General features: G+C 41.6%; 1 protein-coding gene across 2 annotated transcripts in view; it reads left to right on the top strand.

Moving 5' to 3' along the window:
• The first annotated feature begins 2,942 nt into the window (after positions 1–2,942).
• Amotl1 (angiomotin like 1) overlaps positions 2,943–14,618 on the top strand; it is a 133,169-nt gene continuing 121,493 nt past the window's right edge. Inside the window, exon 1 of one of the 2 annotated variants that reach the window (XM_076846510.2) lies at positions 2,943–3,076. In XM_076846510.2, the coding sequence (XP_076702625.1) occupies positions 2,992–3,076 (85 nt within the window). In that variant the 5' untranslated portion in view covers positions 2,943–2,991. The remainder of the gene's footprint in view (positions 3,077–14,618) is intronic. The other variant, XM_076846509.2, reaches the window with a different exon arrangement.

Here is a 14,618-nt window from a genome sequence, read left to right as displayed (position 1 = left end):
TATCAGAGTAGCTGAGTCTCTTTGGGGAGCTTAAGGAGATATAATACCTGGCCAGAGTATTCACCCTGTCATTATCATTTATTCATCCATTCAATCAATCAATATTTATTAAATACCAATTTTATATTTATACTATTCCAGTATTACATGGACTCCAGCATCTATGCAGGTAGCTAATTTCTTTAAAAAGTGATTCTCAAAGTCAAGAGTTTCAACTGTAAGTTTTTAATAGTTTTTCCTACTCAACCCACCCAACTTGTGCATATTGTTTGAGCCTTCCTATGCTGATCTAGAGAAAAGTATTTCCTCACTTCTTGTTTCCATGGTTGCAGTAATTTTTTTTTTCATTAAGTTCCCATGACTGCTTTAAATTTTAGTTTCTTCTTCCTGGACTTAAGTTTTTGATACAGTTTTTACTGGGATAGAAGTTAAATATTTTAGTGAAAACCTTGAATAAGTTGTTTTATACAGTCAGAGACTTGGAAATTATTTTCTAGGATTGTGACTTTCATGAGCAACTTTGAGGCTTCCTGTGACTCAAGGGATCCTGTTGGAGTTTCAGTAACAGATGTGATTGATCAAAGTCTTCCTTGCAATACTTGTATCTGATGAAATTTCATTTCACATTTGATGCTTGGCTTTCCCACGCTGAGGCGTGAAATTTGAGAAGCAGAGAAATCAGCAGGGTTTGCAGGTTGCAGTTAATAAAACACTCAACGTCAACCTATCTAGTTCAGATTAATAAAATGAAATGCATATATGTGAAGTCTAACCTCACACATCCAGACGATATCATCTTGCAAATTTGTTTCCTGGGGATGTCTAGGCTATTGGGTAAAGAGGGATGAGGAGTCTACTTTGAAAACCACTTTCTGATTAATCAGTAATGCCTATTTTTGTCAAACAAATCTCTTAAGATCTCCAACACTCTTCTGAAAGATCTTGCAAGGATTAATGAAGTGATTTTTTAAAATTAATGAAGTTATTTTGAATTACCAGTCTGTAGTAAATAAATGTTGTTTTTAAAGAATGGACTATTATTAATGTTATTTCCTATCTTATCTTTTTTTGTGTGGGAGGTACCCGGGATTGAACTAAGGGGCACTCAACCACTGAGCCCCATCCCAAGCCTTATTTTGTATTTTATTTAGAGACAGGATCTCCCTGAGTTGCTTAGCGCCTTGCTGTTGCTGAGGCTGGCTTTGAACTTGCAATCCTCCTGTCTCAGCCTCCTGAGTCACTGTGATTACAGGTGTGTGCCACTGTGCCCAGATTTTATTTCCTAATGAAGATAAAAATGTTGGATATTTATTTTAGTTGATTAAATAATACAAGTGTGATCATGGTTCAGACATGTTTTAAATTTTGCACGGAGAACATCTCTTGTTTAACAGAGCCCCATTTGGCCACCTCTCATGGGCTGAGGCTATTGCCTCAGTTGGCTAAGGGATAAATAATGCAGCTTCCTCAGTCCCCTGATGCAGTATATAAGTTGACTTTGCATGTAAAAGCATAATATTATAGCCTGCAAGTCTTGGAAGTCTGAAACAGGTCTTTGACAACATCTATTCTTAAAACTTTCATTTAAAGTTGATGTAGTTCAGTCTAGAAAAAGTAAACAATTTCCCAAAAGTCATCCAGTTAGTGCCAAAGTCAGAACTAACAGCTGAATTTATTTTTAAATCCAATGTTCTTACTGTTGCTTTGTGCTATACTCACTCCAGGAAGTCTAGAATTCCCTTCTAAAACTTTTGGGTACTTGGCTTGAACAAAAATTCCTAGTAAGCTAGTGCCCAATAAAGTACACTATAATCTTTAGCACCTCCTTGTATTTTATTAGAGATTTTTGTTTGTGGCAACTCCCCTGAGCACCACACTTCCCTAGGCAGACATCCAAAAAGCAACAAGTCAGTCTTCCATGTCTGCTGTCTGGCAGGCAGCGCAAGAACCTGCAAGGCAACTTTGAACAGCATTCTAGGGGCCAAATCAAGCCAGCTGGTCCGATTACAGCACATGATAATCAGTGCCCATCCTAATTAGGCTGGCAGGATTTCTGCCATGGTGAATGGCCCACTTGCTGCATGCACAGATGTGGTGACTCATCCATGTTCAATTATTCAACCACTTTCATTTGAAGACCTGCTACATGCAGAGTGTTATTAAAACCTCTTTGTAATATGAGCAAAAGTTTGGGCATGAGTTGTCATGCACTGAGATACTGTTTGTAAGTAGAGATACCGCAGGAAGGCCTTCTCAGAGGTGGCCAGTGGAGTGGGATGACCTGTTTGTGAATGAAAATTGAGAGCCCTTGTGACATGTGTCTTTCTATCATGATTTTCAAGAGGAGGTGGAAAATTAGTTTCCATGGGGCCTCTTGGCTCTGAGAGGTTTTTTTAAAAATAATATTTATTACATACTTTTTCCAAATTACAAAATCAGCATATGTTCATTGTGGAAATTGTAGAAAATTACAAAAAAAAAAATTAAAAGTAGCCATCATTCCAATACAATGATAACAACTTTTTAGTTGAAATTTTTTGGTCTATTTCTTTGACATATATAAGAATATATCTTTTTTTCTCTTTTCATTTTTTTCCTTCTCCTTTCTTCCTGCTGAAATTGAGATCTGACTGTGCCTCCTGAAATTCTAGAAGTCTATACAACACAGAGAACTAAAGAGGAACTTCTTTGCCTAAAGCCTAGCACGTGCCAGTTGCTCCACTGTTTGTTACTCGAATACACAAAGAAACTTGGTTTGTGGACTTGAGCAACCTCAAACTCAGGCCATGCCCAAATCTTAACAATAAGCTTTTCATGCCAAAGAAACATGATAAATTAGAAACTGACTAATTTCCTTCATGAAATTTTCCCATCTCCAAGAGAACTTCAATACTAATTCACACCTCCTTTTTTTTGTGCGTGTGCTCTTTATGTATTGTAGGAACTTCTGTTTGTTCTGAGAGCTGCACATACAAGGGGCTTGCTAGAAGCATGGACCTCAGTGAAAAGTGGGCTTTGGAGGAAGGAAACTGGTTGTCGCCTGGTGGAATTCATCATTTTCCCAGCACAAGAGCAGGTATGGCCGCTTTTGATGTCCCTGACACACGTGGTACTCTTCAACTCCTGCACCTCCTTATGTGAGCCCAGCTGTTCTTGGTACATGCCCAGTGCTGTTGCCTTTTCAAAAGCAGCTGGGTGTAGAGGAGAGGGCATGCGCTCTGATGTCAGACAAACCTGGGTTCAGTCCTAAACTTACTCCTTACAGGCTATGGGATTTTGAGAAAATACCTGGGCTGTAGCATAAGAGTAAGAATGCCTGCTACACAGAGCTCTAATAAGAATCAGTAATGTAGGCTGCCATTTACCAAGCTTTGGCCCTTGCTAGGTGGGTGCTGGGGTAGGTGAGCACCTAATATGTGTCAGGCATTATGCTCCTGTATTGCTTGCCTCCTAACAACCCTAGAAGCATTCAAATGAAGGCCAAAGCAACAACTACAAACAGAGGAGGTCAGCTCACCTCCCCTTTTCCTTTGTCCAGTTATATGATTATTGTGATTTAGCCATAAATGATGGGATGTTGTAACTCTCCTGGAGTGGAGTGTAGAAATTAAGAACCCGAACCCTGAAACAGAACTCTAAGACTCAACTCAATATTTTCCCATCCCCCAATTCTGATAGAGATTGACTTTGGTGGTAAAAGGCTATGGATGGAGAGATCAGAGGTTACTGAACTGAAATGCACTCACAAGATTGCTTTTAATGAGAGCCTGGCTTCTGTTTGTTTGTGTTCATTCATTCACTTGAGAATACTGTTTATCATATATTATACACCAAGCAATGGGAACACAAGAGAGAAAGCAAGATGGACATAGAGATCACTGGACAACATTCGCTGATGTGCCCCATCTCTAAAATGGGACAATTTGCATAGCAACATTCACAGAGCTTTTGCACTGTACCAGGATACATCTTCCAAACAACATTATGGCAAACTGGAGGAGAGTTTCCAAAGGGAAAGTCAGATGCAGGAATTTGGATGCAGTCCACAGCTGTTTTCTCCTGTGCCCCAACACCTTGTCACTCTATCCACTTTTTAAAAGCTTGTCAAGCCAGTCTCTCTGCTCAGACTGTGGAATTAAAGTGAATCTCCTTAGCTCAATATACAGCCCTTTCTGATGAAACCTCGGCCAGCTTCTCCAGACTCATCTCCTGCTGCTCACCACTAGGAATACCCCCCTTCTCTCTTAGTAGATCTACTCCCTCAGGAGCCTTGTGTATGTCCTGCTTTCACATCCATGTGAGCCTCTGCAAAAGCTATTTCCAACTGCCTTCCACTTGGACAGTCCCTTCTCATCTTTGAAGCTTCAGCTTGAGTCAGCTGAGCTGGGATTTCTTCCTGCCCTTCCACTTATCTGCCCCCATTCTGTTCTTATTGAGAGGCCCTCTTTAGTGCTGCCACAGCACTTTCCACACTGTATCATGGCTGTCTGTATCCTGAATAGCTTCCTGAGGCAGATGTTTAATTAGTCTGCATCACTGCAACCTGGCAAAGAGCTGATGGGCAGCTGGTGGCTGGATGAGCGAATGAATGAATGAATGATGTATAGGACCATATCCTCTGCATATCTCTACCTTTATCGAGAGGCTTTTGGGGCTGTGGCAGCCCACCTGGCTGCACAACTGCTTCTGGGCACCACTGCATTGCTTTACCCTGCTTTCAGCACCCCATAGCATTTCACTCAATGTCTCCAGGTCTATTTACCAAAGCTTGAAAGCAGAGGAAAGAAATAGGTGAGGAAATAGGTGAGGTTTGCCCACTGGTGTTTTTGTTACCCAGGCAATAGAATCAACCATCCTAGAATTTTAGACCTGAAGGGAACCTCTGGGATCACTGTAACAAAGGGTTGACAGTGCTTATTGTGACTAGCTCCACACACTACTGTATCTCTCTGAGTTTACCATGTCAGATACCTACATTCTTTGGAAAAAGGTTGGACAATAGGAAGGGGAAACAGACCTGTCTTGAGGTCTGCCTACAGGGGAAGCACAGCTGTGGGGTAAGTGATGAGCCTCTGAGACAGCAAATCCTATGAAATCTGGTTCCAGTTCAGATAATATGTCTGCAATGATGGAGGCACCCAAGACAAAGTCTGGCCATATTTAGATATTAGATATTAGATATTAGGGTATAGCACAATAACAAGGGATGGATGTGGTGAAATCTGAAAATACTTGTGGGCTGCTATTAGGATGGTTCCGAGGCCTGGGCTGGGATTCAGGAAAGATGTAAGTCTTAAAAGGGACTGAGTAGGGAGGCAAAAATGGGAATCTGGTGAAGTCTGGAAGTGGGATGAGGAAACTCATGCAGAAACAAAGAGTGCTCACCCCAGGGTGCCAGAGCTAAGTCAGATTGGAGAAATCAAAAAGAATTTTCTTTTCTTTCTTTTTTGTGGAGAGTATGGGGGATTGAACCGAAGAGTACTTTATCACTGAGCAACATCCCCAGCCCTTTTAAAATATTTTATTTAGTGACAGAGTCTTGCTAAATTGCTGAGGGCCTCACTAAGTTGCTGAGGCTGGCTTTGAATTTTCGATCCTCTTGCATCAGCCTTCTGAGCCACTGGGATTACAGGTGTGCACCACCACACCAGGCTCAAAAAGATTTTAAATCATTTACAAAGTATATACTATTATATACAATTGTCAGACACTACACTAAACCTCTTTTTGTATAGATATAGATTATCTCAAGCTTTCCCACAACTGTATTCTCATTTTATAAATGAAGAAACAGGGCCTGAAAAAGTTAAAGAACTTGTCCAAGGTCATTTGGCTTACAAATGACGGAGCTAGGATTTGAACCTAGATCTGCCCCATCCCAGCCACCATAAGCTATTGCTCCTCAATCCATTCTCCAACACTCCCTACTCTGTCTTCATAATTTAAGGCTCTGGTGAACCAGTTACAAACCTTTATTATTGGTGGTAGAAAAGAGAACTACCTCTGAAGAGGGCCAAAAAATCAACAGAGCTGTTGTAACATGTGGATCTTATCCAAGCCTGCAGCTGCCTCATCTAATGTACTGCAAGGTCTCTACCCACCTGCTTCCAAGTATCTTTTCTCAGCACCATGTTTCTCTACCCCATCTCTCCCCATCATCGACTGGTACTAGCTGCTCCATCTCTTAGACCCAATGGGGGTTAGTGGGGTTTGAATTTCTAATGAAGTACTGGGAAAGTCCTAGAAATGTTCAGGTCTTGGGTCTGGTGCTTGGCTTCATGAAATCCTGTGAGAACTGTGTTAACTGCAGGGAAGTGCAGTCATCCTGGTGAGTCATAGACCTTGAGGCAGATCCACACCACATCTGTCCTTGTGTTATCCTTGGAGCATCTCCGGCTGCCATTAGGGTGGGACTATCTTCAGGAAGCTGGCTGGGGAGAGCCCAGGATGTCTGGGGGTGATAAGGAGTTTCTGAAAGAAACTCTGCGTTGTACACTTCCAAGGACCTGGGCCAGTGGGTTTTCAAACCTATTTTAAAGATCTGAAGGGCATTTTCCAAAATGAAATCGTGTGTAATCCCTGACACCTAGAACACGAGGGGATGGCCTTTGGCTGGTGCCCTGTTCTGATTGTTGATTACAAGTTGATCTGGCTCTTCATTTGATCTGTCCACTGCCACATTGTACGCATATGTGATGCAGGAGGGAGGCCCTTCTCAGTAAAACCATGAAACATTTCTTCTTCCTGTTCCAGATGTGCTCATTCAGCGATTTAGGAGTCCTGCTGTCATCTACTCTTCTCAGGGGACTCCACCTGTTTACTTACCTCATTAGGGGAGAATCAGGAAGTCTGGGAAGCACAGCCTGGCAGGGTGGACCAGGTGCATTGCAGAGATTTAGTGGGACTGCTTCCATTATGCTTTTAAAACAGGAAGGAGCAGATTTCCCTTCTGGTGCCTCTCAGGGTCATTGCTCAGGAAGGAAGCAACCTTTTCTGAGTGCGGTTTGTAAGCCAAGTGATACCACTGCATTTCATTCAAACCCTCACTGGAATCTTGTGGAGTAGTTATTCTGATCTCCATTTTGCAGATGAATACACTGAGTCTTGGAAAGGCTGGTTAGTGAAGCCAGACTCACACAGCAAATGGCAGCAGAGCTCATGTTTAGACTCAGGGCTTTACACTTCAGAGCTGTGTCCCGTCCATTACTTTTTTGTCAGTTTCAAAGGGCAATGTTATTCTGCATCTCCACATTTCCATGAAGTTTGATGCTTTTTGTCTTGCATTCCATGGTAAAAGAGGAATATAGGAAACTCTGTCACCCATGACCTTTTACTGGCATTTGTTCCCTTACACTTCCTAAAGGCCATCATGTGTTCTACTCCTTCCATTTTATAGACACCAGTGCAGACGAGGTGGTTTGGGGTCTTTTCAAAGTTTCATGACAAGACTACAGCTAAAGTCCAGACCTCTCTTCCTGTCCTTCCCATCACCTACACTGTGATAATCACACAATGTACTGGGAAAACCATTTTCATGTGGAAGAAGAGATACATCCCAAGGTCAATCTATTTGCAGCTCTGAAAGGAGCCATTTTCTCTCAAGCCTCTGTAGAGGATGCTGGGGTGAAAAACACAAGATCAAGGTGGTCGGCATTTCAGCAGACACTCACATTCATCTTATGGATTTTTAAAAATAGTTTTTTATAGATTGCAATTGCAGCAAATGTGTTTGCCCTTTTTCTTAACACAAGATATTTCATCTGATTTCGCTCAATAGATCCAACTGGGTGTAAGTAGGAAGGATATGATTTTCCTCTGCAGGAACCTTTTTCTGGTGTATTTTTGGAATAGTTTTTTATTCTGATTCATGTCTACACCTTCTAGTAGCTTCTTGACTTAGCCGGAGTTTATTTCCTTTGATATGACATTGAGTAGGATTCTTATAAATCTTCATCTCTATATCATAGTTGGTAACAGGAATATGAGAATGGGGGACTGGAAAAATCCAATTTGCTTATGTATTTTTGCAAAACACCTTGCTTTTGTTAACAGCATCTTCTGCATTGATATTTGGGTTTTTTTTTTTTTTTTTTAAGAGAACATATTTAGCATTTTCACCAAAATGAGCTCTTGGCTTCATGTCATATTATCTCTTATATTGTTTTTGCTAAGGATAATGATTATATACATATATGTGTGTAAGTATATATATATATGGTTGTAGATGAGCACAACACTTTTATTTTATTTTTATTTTTTTGTGGTGCTGAGGATCGAACCCAGGGCCTCACAGGTGCTAGGTGAACACTCTACCACTAAGCCACAATCCCAGCCCCAGGATAATGATTATTTTTAGATGAGATATACTTAACTATTCTTCCTATGTAGCCTACTTCCTTCTTTGGAATTTATGAAGAACTAAGGCAATTATCTGAGGCTTGGTTTTCATTTAAGAGGAAAGAAAGCAACTGTGTTTTTCTCCCTCCCTTTTATCAAGAATTATAAAGTGAGATTGTGTTAAAAGGAAAGAATATTAAGCCCAAAGAGAAGTGGAAATAACCTTTGGGCCAATTCAGATGAGGAGATAATGCTGCAACCAATTAATCACAAATTTCTTTTTGATAAAATCTTACTCTGGTGGGCATGCTTTTATCCTTGGTGTCATCTGTTGGCTTGTCCTAAGAGATGCAGGTTAGAGACAAGGATACAGAACAGGGTCGTGCTGTGCTCAGGCAGTCAGGGCCCACTCTTCTCTCCCAAATCAGTCCTACTCACACTCACTTCCCCAGTAGGGGAGGGAGGCAGGTGGGCCTTGCTTCTCCACTCTGCTCAGCTGTTGGCTAGCAGAGGGCCTCCAGGAGACAGATGGTGACCTGCACAAAAGACAGCAAAGGGCAATATCAGGGTGGTGAGTAAGGCAGAGACGGAGGGCTCAGCTTACTTCTTTCTGTCTTTCAGACTTCAAATTGGTGACCTCCCCAGAGACTGTTGGGAAGGCTGTGAAGAGATTCCTAGGACACCCTGGCTACCATTCTAACTTGTTATTAGGACATTCCTCTAGTTTTGTCTCGCAAACAGAGTTGATAGCATACCTTGGCTGGGAAACAAACAAACAACAACAACAACAACAACAACAACAAAAAACAGAAACAAAACAACAACAAAAACAATTTTCTTTCCATGTAGCTGTGAGCCCCTCACCAAACTCTTGGAGGAGGAAGCATATCACTCTTCCTCCTCTGCCTAAGTGACCATGTAACTCCTAAAAGACCCCAAAGTTAAAGTAGCCCACAGAAGTCCTCTCTTTGGCCTCTGCTCTAGGCAGGCTGGCAGATAGACAGGCCCTTCCACCTCTGCAGCAGAGGCTGGGCAAAGGCTAATGGCATTTCCTGACTGCTCAGGGCATGTCCGTGGCCCAAAGCTAGAGTTGCTTCCCCTAGTCAGAACATCAGCAATGGGCATTCTGCTGAGAAAACATCTTTTAGCTACAACAACATGTAGAGTGTGCTCCTAGCCCTAGAAATGGAGCTCAAGGTTCCTTTGATCCCAGAGTTGGGTTCAGAATGGCATATAACAATATGTACCTCAACTACCAACACCTGAGGGTTCTGAGTGTTCTAGAAGACTAGAGTACAATCCTTTAAAAGCCTAAATTGTTTTTAAACTTTGTGTTCTAATAGTTGAAAAGATTATTTTACCCATGACTTTTAAATACATTTGCTTGCCTTACTAAACAGAAAATAGTCATACCCTAGCTTATGATTGGGAATGGAGCTAAATTACATTTAGAAATGTATTGCCGTTAATTGGTAATTAATACTATATCTGACTGTTTAAACAATTCATATGTACTTGTAAATATGCCTAAAACACATCTCTCAAGATGACCAGGAAGCTGTGGATGGTGTTTCAGGTTGGAGATGGATCCTGGGATAGGATGGGAAAGGGAGCTTTTATTTTTCATTTTATAGCCATCTGTACTAAACATTTCTTTTCCTTTACCTCAAATGAATACTATATGCTTACATAATAAAAAATAATCAAGATATTTAGAATAATATAAAGAAACAAAGAATATTATAGCTTGGAAAAAGGTTCCCAAACTGGCTTCCAAAAGTCCATTCAGTTAGTCATGTATCAGAGCAATAGTAACAGTGATAATTAGATAACACCTGCTGTGTGATATGTTTCTATAGAAAACCTCACTTCAAGCCACAGAAATGTTTCTTCTTGCTGCTTTCTCTCCGCATGTTCCACTCTCCAACATTGACCTTGAAGTAGGAGCTGGGCCTCCCTTTTGCTGTCTGCATGACAGCAGGATGCCTATTGTCCACTTGAGACAGGAACCAAAGGCACTCTGGTACATTCCAGACTGCTCTGTAGAAGGAAAATGGACATTCATTAAGTATCCACTGCATATTGTACACTGTACCTGGTCTGTCTCATACCTCACTTATTTTCCCACTGCCAATGATTCAATGAGATAGATCTTATTTTCTAGGAAACTGAGGCTCTGAGAGAGTAACATCCCTGGGAGATCACCCCCTTAATAACTGACAGAGCTGAGATGCAAGCCTAAAAACTTGTATACTCTCCATTATAGCTTAGTGATCCTCCAGTAGAACCATCTCTTTGTAAGAAACCCATAAGTCAAGGGTGAAGAGGCTCTTTTAGACATTGTCCCGAGAGTCAATAAGGCTCTCTTCATAGAATGCTTTATTGGATGGTGAAGGTCATGAGGGTCCTGATCATCTCTGTATCTGCAGTGCCTAGCACAGTGTTGAAAGCATGGTAAATTCTCAATAAATGTCAGGTTGATTAATAAGAAACATTATTATTTGCTCTACTTCATAAGATAGAAAATTGAAATCATATATTTTAGGCACATTTTCAAAAGCAAATATTGAAACAAGAAAAATGCTTTCTCATTAGCCTCCAGTTGATTAGAAAATTCAAATAACTAAAATGCTACAAAGAAAGTTCTTTGTTTACAAGTCATCCATGTATATGAACAAACTGAAGGGGGAGTCCATTGTAAATTTTTGTTTGGCAGAACAGTAGTTTGGGCAGGCTCTAGAACCTACTCACCCTGTGAAATATTTGTAATATTCTTCGTCTTACTTTTTTGTTGCTGTAACAAAATATGCAAGATCAGGCAATTTATAATGATTATAAATGTACTTGGCCCATGGTTCTGGAAGCTGGGAAGTCCAAGAATGTGTTGATGGCATCTCCTTAGCATTGGATAAGGGCATTCTTGCTGTATTGTAACATGCATAGGGAGGCAGAGCAAGTATACTAGTGTGAGTTTTTTTTCCTCTTCTTATGCAGCCACTAATACCACCATGGGGGCCCCACCCTCATGACTTCATCTAATCCTAATTACTCTCCAAAAGCCCACATCCAAATACCATAAACATATGCATCTGGGATTGTTTCCAACACATGAATTTTGAGGGGTCACATATGATCCATAGCACTCCTCATGGGGGGAAAGCTTGCTGCCATATAACCAACTTTCAAGCCAACTATTAGAACACAAACTGAAAGTCAGACAATGAACTTTCCCCTTAATTTAAACATCCCATGTGGTTAGTATTTTTCTTCCAGGAATTCAGAGTTGTCAAAGGAAAGAAAAGAGCCCATTTGTGTCAGCTGTAAAGGCACATGGCATTCAATAATAATTAACTTGATTTTTACAATGTCATAGTCTCTCCACTAGAGCTCAAAGTGCATCAATTTATTGTAATCTCACCACAGTTAGATATTAGGTATGAGTATTATTTCCATTTTCACAGAAATGGAGGCTGGCAGAAATTAAGTTACCAGTTAATGGTGGAGCTGGGCCTAGAATCAAGGTCCAGCTGGCCTCAAAACCCTCTCTATTCTGACTTTCTTTGGACACAAAGAGCATTTGTTTCTTGATATAATGGGAAAAACAAGGAGACTTATCTGCAGACAGTCCATCAGACCCCATACACTCATGGGATCAGTGGGTCAAAAGCTGCTGTTAAAACCAAGAGCTGACCATTGGAGGCAATGCAAGGCTATTCTTGTCTTTGACAAGAGTTACTTTGGTAGCATGGTAAGGTAGAATCCTTCCTGGGTTGCTTTTAAGAGCAAAAGGAAGAATGAACACTACAAGAGTAGACAATTCTTTTGATGAATGTTATTATAAAAGACAGTTGAGAATTTGAGTGGTGTCTGGAGAGAGATGTGGAGTCAAGGAGGGATTTTGTTCTTAAAGATATGAAATTAGCATGTTGTACATAGCTGGGAATGGCCTAGGACAAAGGAAAGCAAAGTGGAAAAGGGGAAAAACCATGTGAATGGATCTGACCCGCAATGGAGTTGGCCTTGGATGGAGTACAGATGATTCATTCATAGCAACAGGAGAGCTGGAGAGTCAATAAGCCAGGCCAGCATAGACTGATTGTTGAGATGCACCAAAGTCTACTTGAGTTAAGTTTTATTTTCAACAATTGAACAGCATGATTTTTGAATCTCCAATCATGTTTTACTGAGTACAGACAGAGAGAAAGAAGAGAATTAGATTTTACCAGAATTGTGGGGCAGGGGGTTGTTGTTTATTTTTTAGATAAAGTATGGAAAGAGAGAGGAACATGAATTTGAGGGTAAATGTGAGAAATAGCAATGAATCTGAAAACTAAGATCATAAAGACAGTGAGAGACAGAGAAAAGGTCATGGAAGAGGTAAATTATAGATGTTGTTAGGGTCAAGGAGACCCCAGGGTAAGACAACAGAGACAATAAACTAGGATGGTAGGAAGTGGTGGTCGGAGAGCAGAATGCTTGACATTGACATTAAGAATGGTGTTACTATGATAATAGGTAGCTAGCCTGGTGGAGAAGGTGAAGGATAGGAGAGGATGTCATAGTTGAGAGATCAGAGTGTGAGAAGAATCCACTATGTCCATATGGAAAAAACGAGAATTTCCATGGGAATGTTATTGGGGCAACTGACAGTGAGCCACATGCCAATCCCTTCAAAGAAGGAGTAGAATAACTGAAGAGTTTGTGGATGGATGAAATAAAGAGTGGCAAATAATATGGTCATTCAAGGAGAGTCAGATTTCAGAGCAAGAAATTAAAAAAAAAAAAAAAAAAAAAAAAACATTGAGAGAAGGACTGACGATCTGGAGATTTTGCCAGTAATGAACCATGAGTTGCAAAGAGCAAATGGAAAGATTCTAAGAAGTGGAACAGGAAGGAGTAATGTGTGCAAATATTCACTCAAGCATATTTGATTCTTGGATTTTGGAGATTTGATTATCAGGAGCAGGACAACAGAAGAGGATGGAGAGATAGGCTAAGCAGTTCAAGAATGGCTGCCTTGGTGGAGGATGGCTCCACCTCCCTCAGCTCACGAGCAGTGCTGGCTGAAGTGCTTCTTCCTATCCTCCATCAGATTTGGAAATTAAAAGCTGACAGTGGAAAACCAGGGGTGGCTGAAATTGTACAGGTTGAAAACACATTGGTACGGATCTGGGCCCTTAGGCTGCTGTGGCTGGTGCATGTAATCATTTTGAGACATTGGACCTTTTGAGACAACAGTGTGGACTGTTGCCTTTCCAACTGTCAGTCCTCCAAAAAATGGAGAAAAGACATCCATGCTTACTCCTTCCTTGCCCTTGACCCCTCCTTGGGGTTATCAGCTGTGAGGTTCTGTCTCCAGGGTAAGTCCTAAAAGACCAGGGCCCTGCCTGGCAGAGCAGTTACAGCCAGTCCTGGGGGGAAATAGATAATGCATCTGTCCATATTATCCAGGCCATTCACCCAGAGAGGAAGATTCCCATAATGTGACACTAATTACTTTACGTCTCTCAGACCCTAACTTCTCTATACAGAAGTTACATCCTGTATTTGAAACCTATTAAGAATCAATGGAGCAGTGCTCCCCTTCCCACCGCAATCACAGTGATTGCTGGGAAGTCCTCCATAATTGCTTCCCTACCTGAGAAATTGACATCGTATTATTTCATCTTCTTGAACCAGGTGGTTTCTTAAGAGGAGGAAATAATGTTTGGACTGGAGTTAGCATATAGGCTCAAAAAGGAGGAAACATGGAGCGTAATTAAGCTCCTCCTCCCTTGTTGCAAGACAAATTTAAGCTCTGAAAATATAACGCCTCTCAAGAAGCCCCAAAACAGTTGGAAGAGAGCAGATGCAATACATAAGAGCAGGGAATAGTTTTTGAACAGGTCATGCTCTAATTATTAATAAATGCGCAAAGGATTTGGGGTGGGGGAAAACAACCTCCAACAGGGAGTCGGAAGGCAGCGCGCGCGCCGCTGCAGAGCATGACAGCCACGGTCGCTTAGCAACAGCCGGGGATGCGCGCGGGATGCCCCGCAGGGTGTGAGCTGGTGCCTCGCGCAGCAGCTGCAGGTGCCGCGCATTCCCAAGCCTTCCGGATCGCTGGAAAACTTTGAGGTTTCTCAGCGCTGGAGTGTCCGCGCCAGGACCCAGCCGACACAGGGATGCGCCCAGACGGCTGAGAGTAGACGATGGATCCACGAGCCCGCGCGCCCCGCGGGGAAAACAGCGGATTAGGCTTAGCGCCGGCAGAAAGTTATCACGCACCTGCTAGTGTCTGG

Source organism: Callospermophilus lateralis, chromosome 2 (assembly GCF_048772815.1).
Source record: "Callospermophilus lateralis isolate mCalLat2 chromosome 2, mCalLat2.hap1, whole genome shotgun sequence".
NCBI lineage: Eukaryota > Metazoa > Chordata > Mammalia > Rodentia > Sciuridae > Callospermophilus > Callospermophilus lateralis.
The sequence above is the reverse complement of the archived record's forward strand: the minus strand, read 5'-3'. Positions and strand labels throughout refer to the sequence as shown.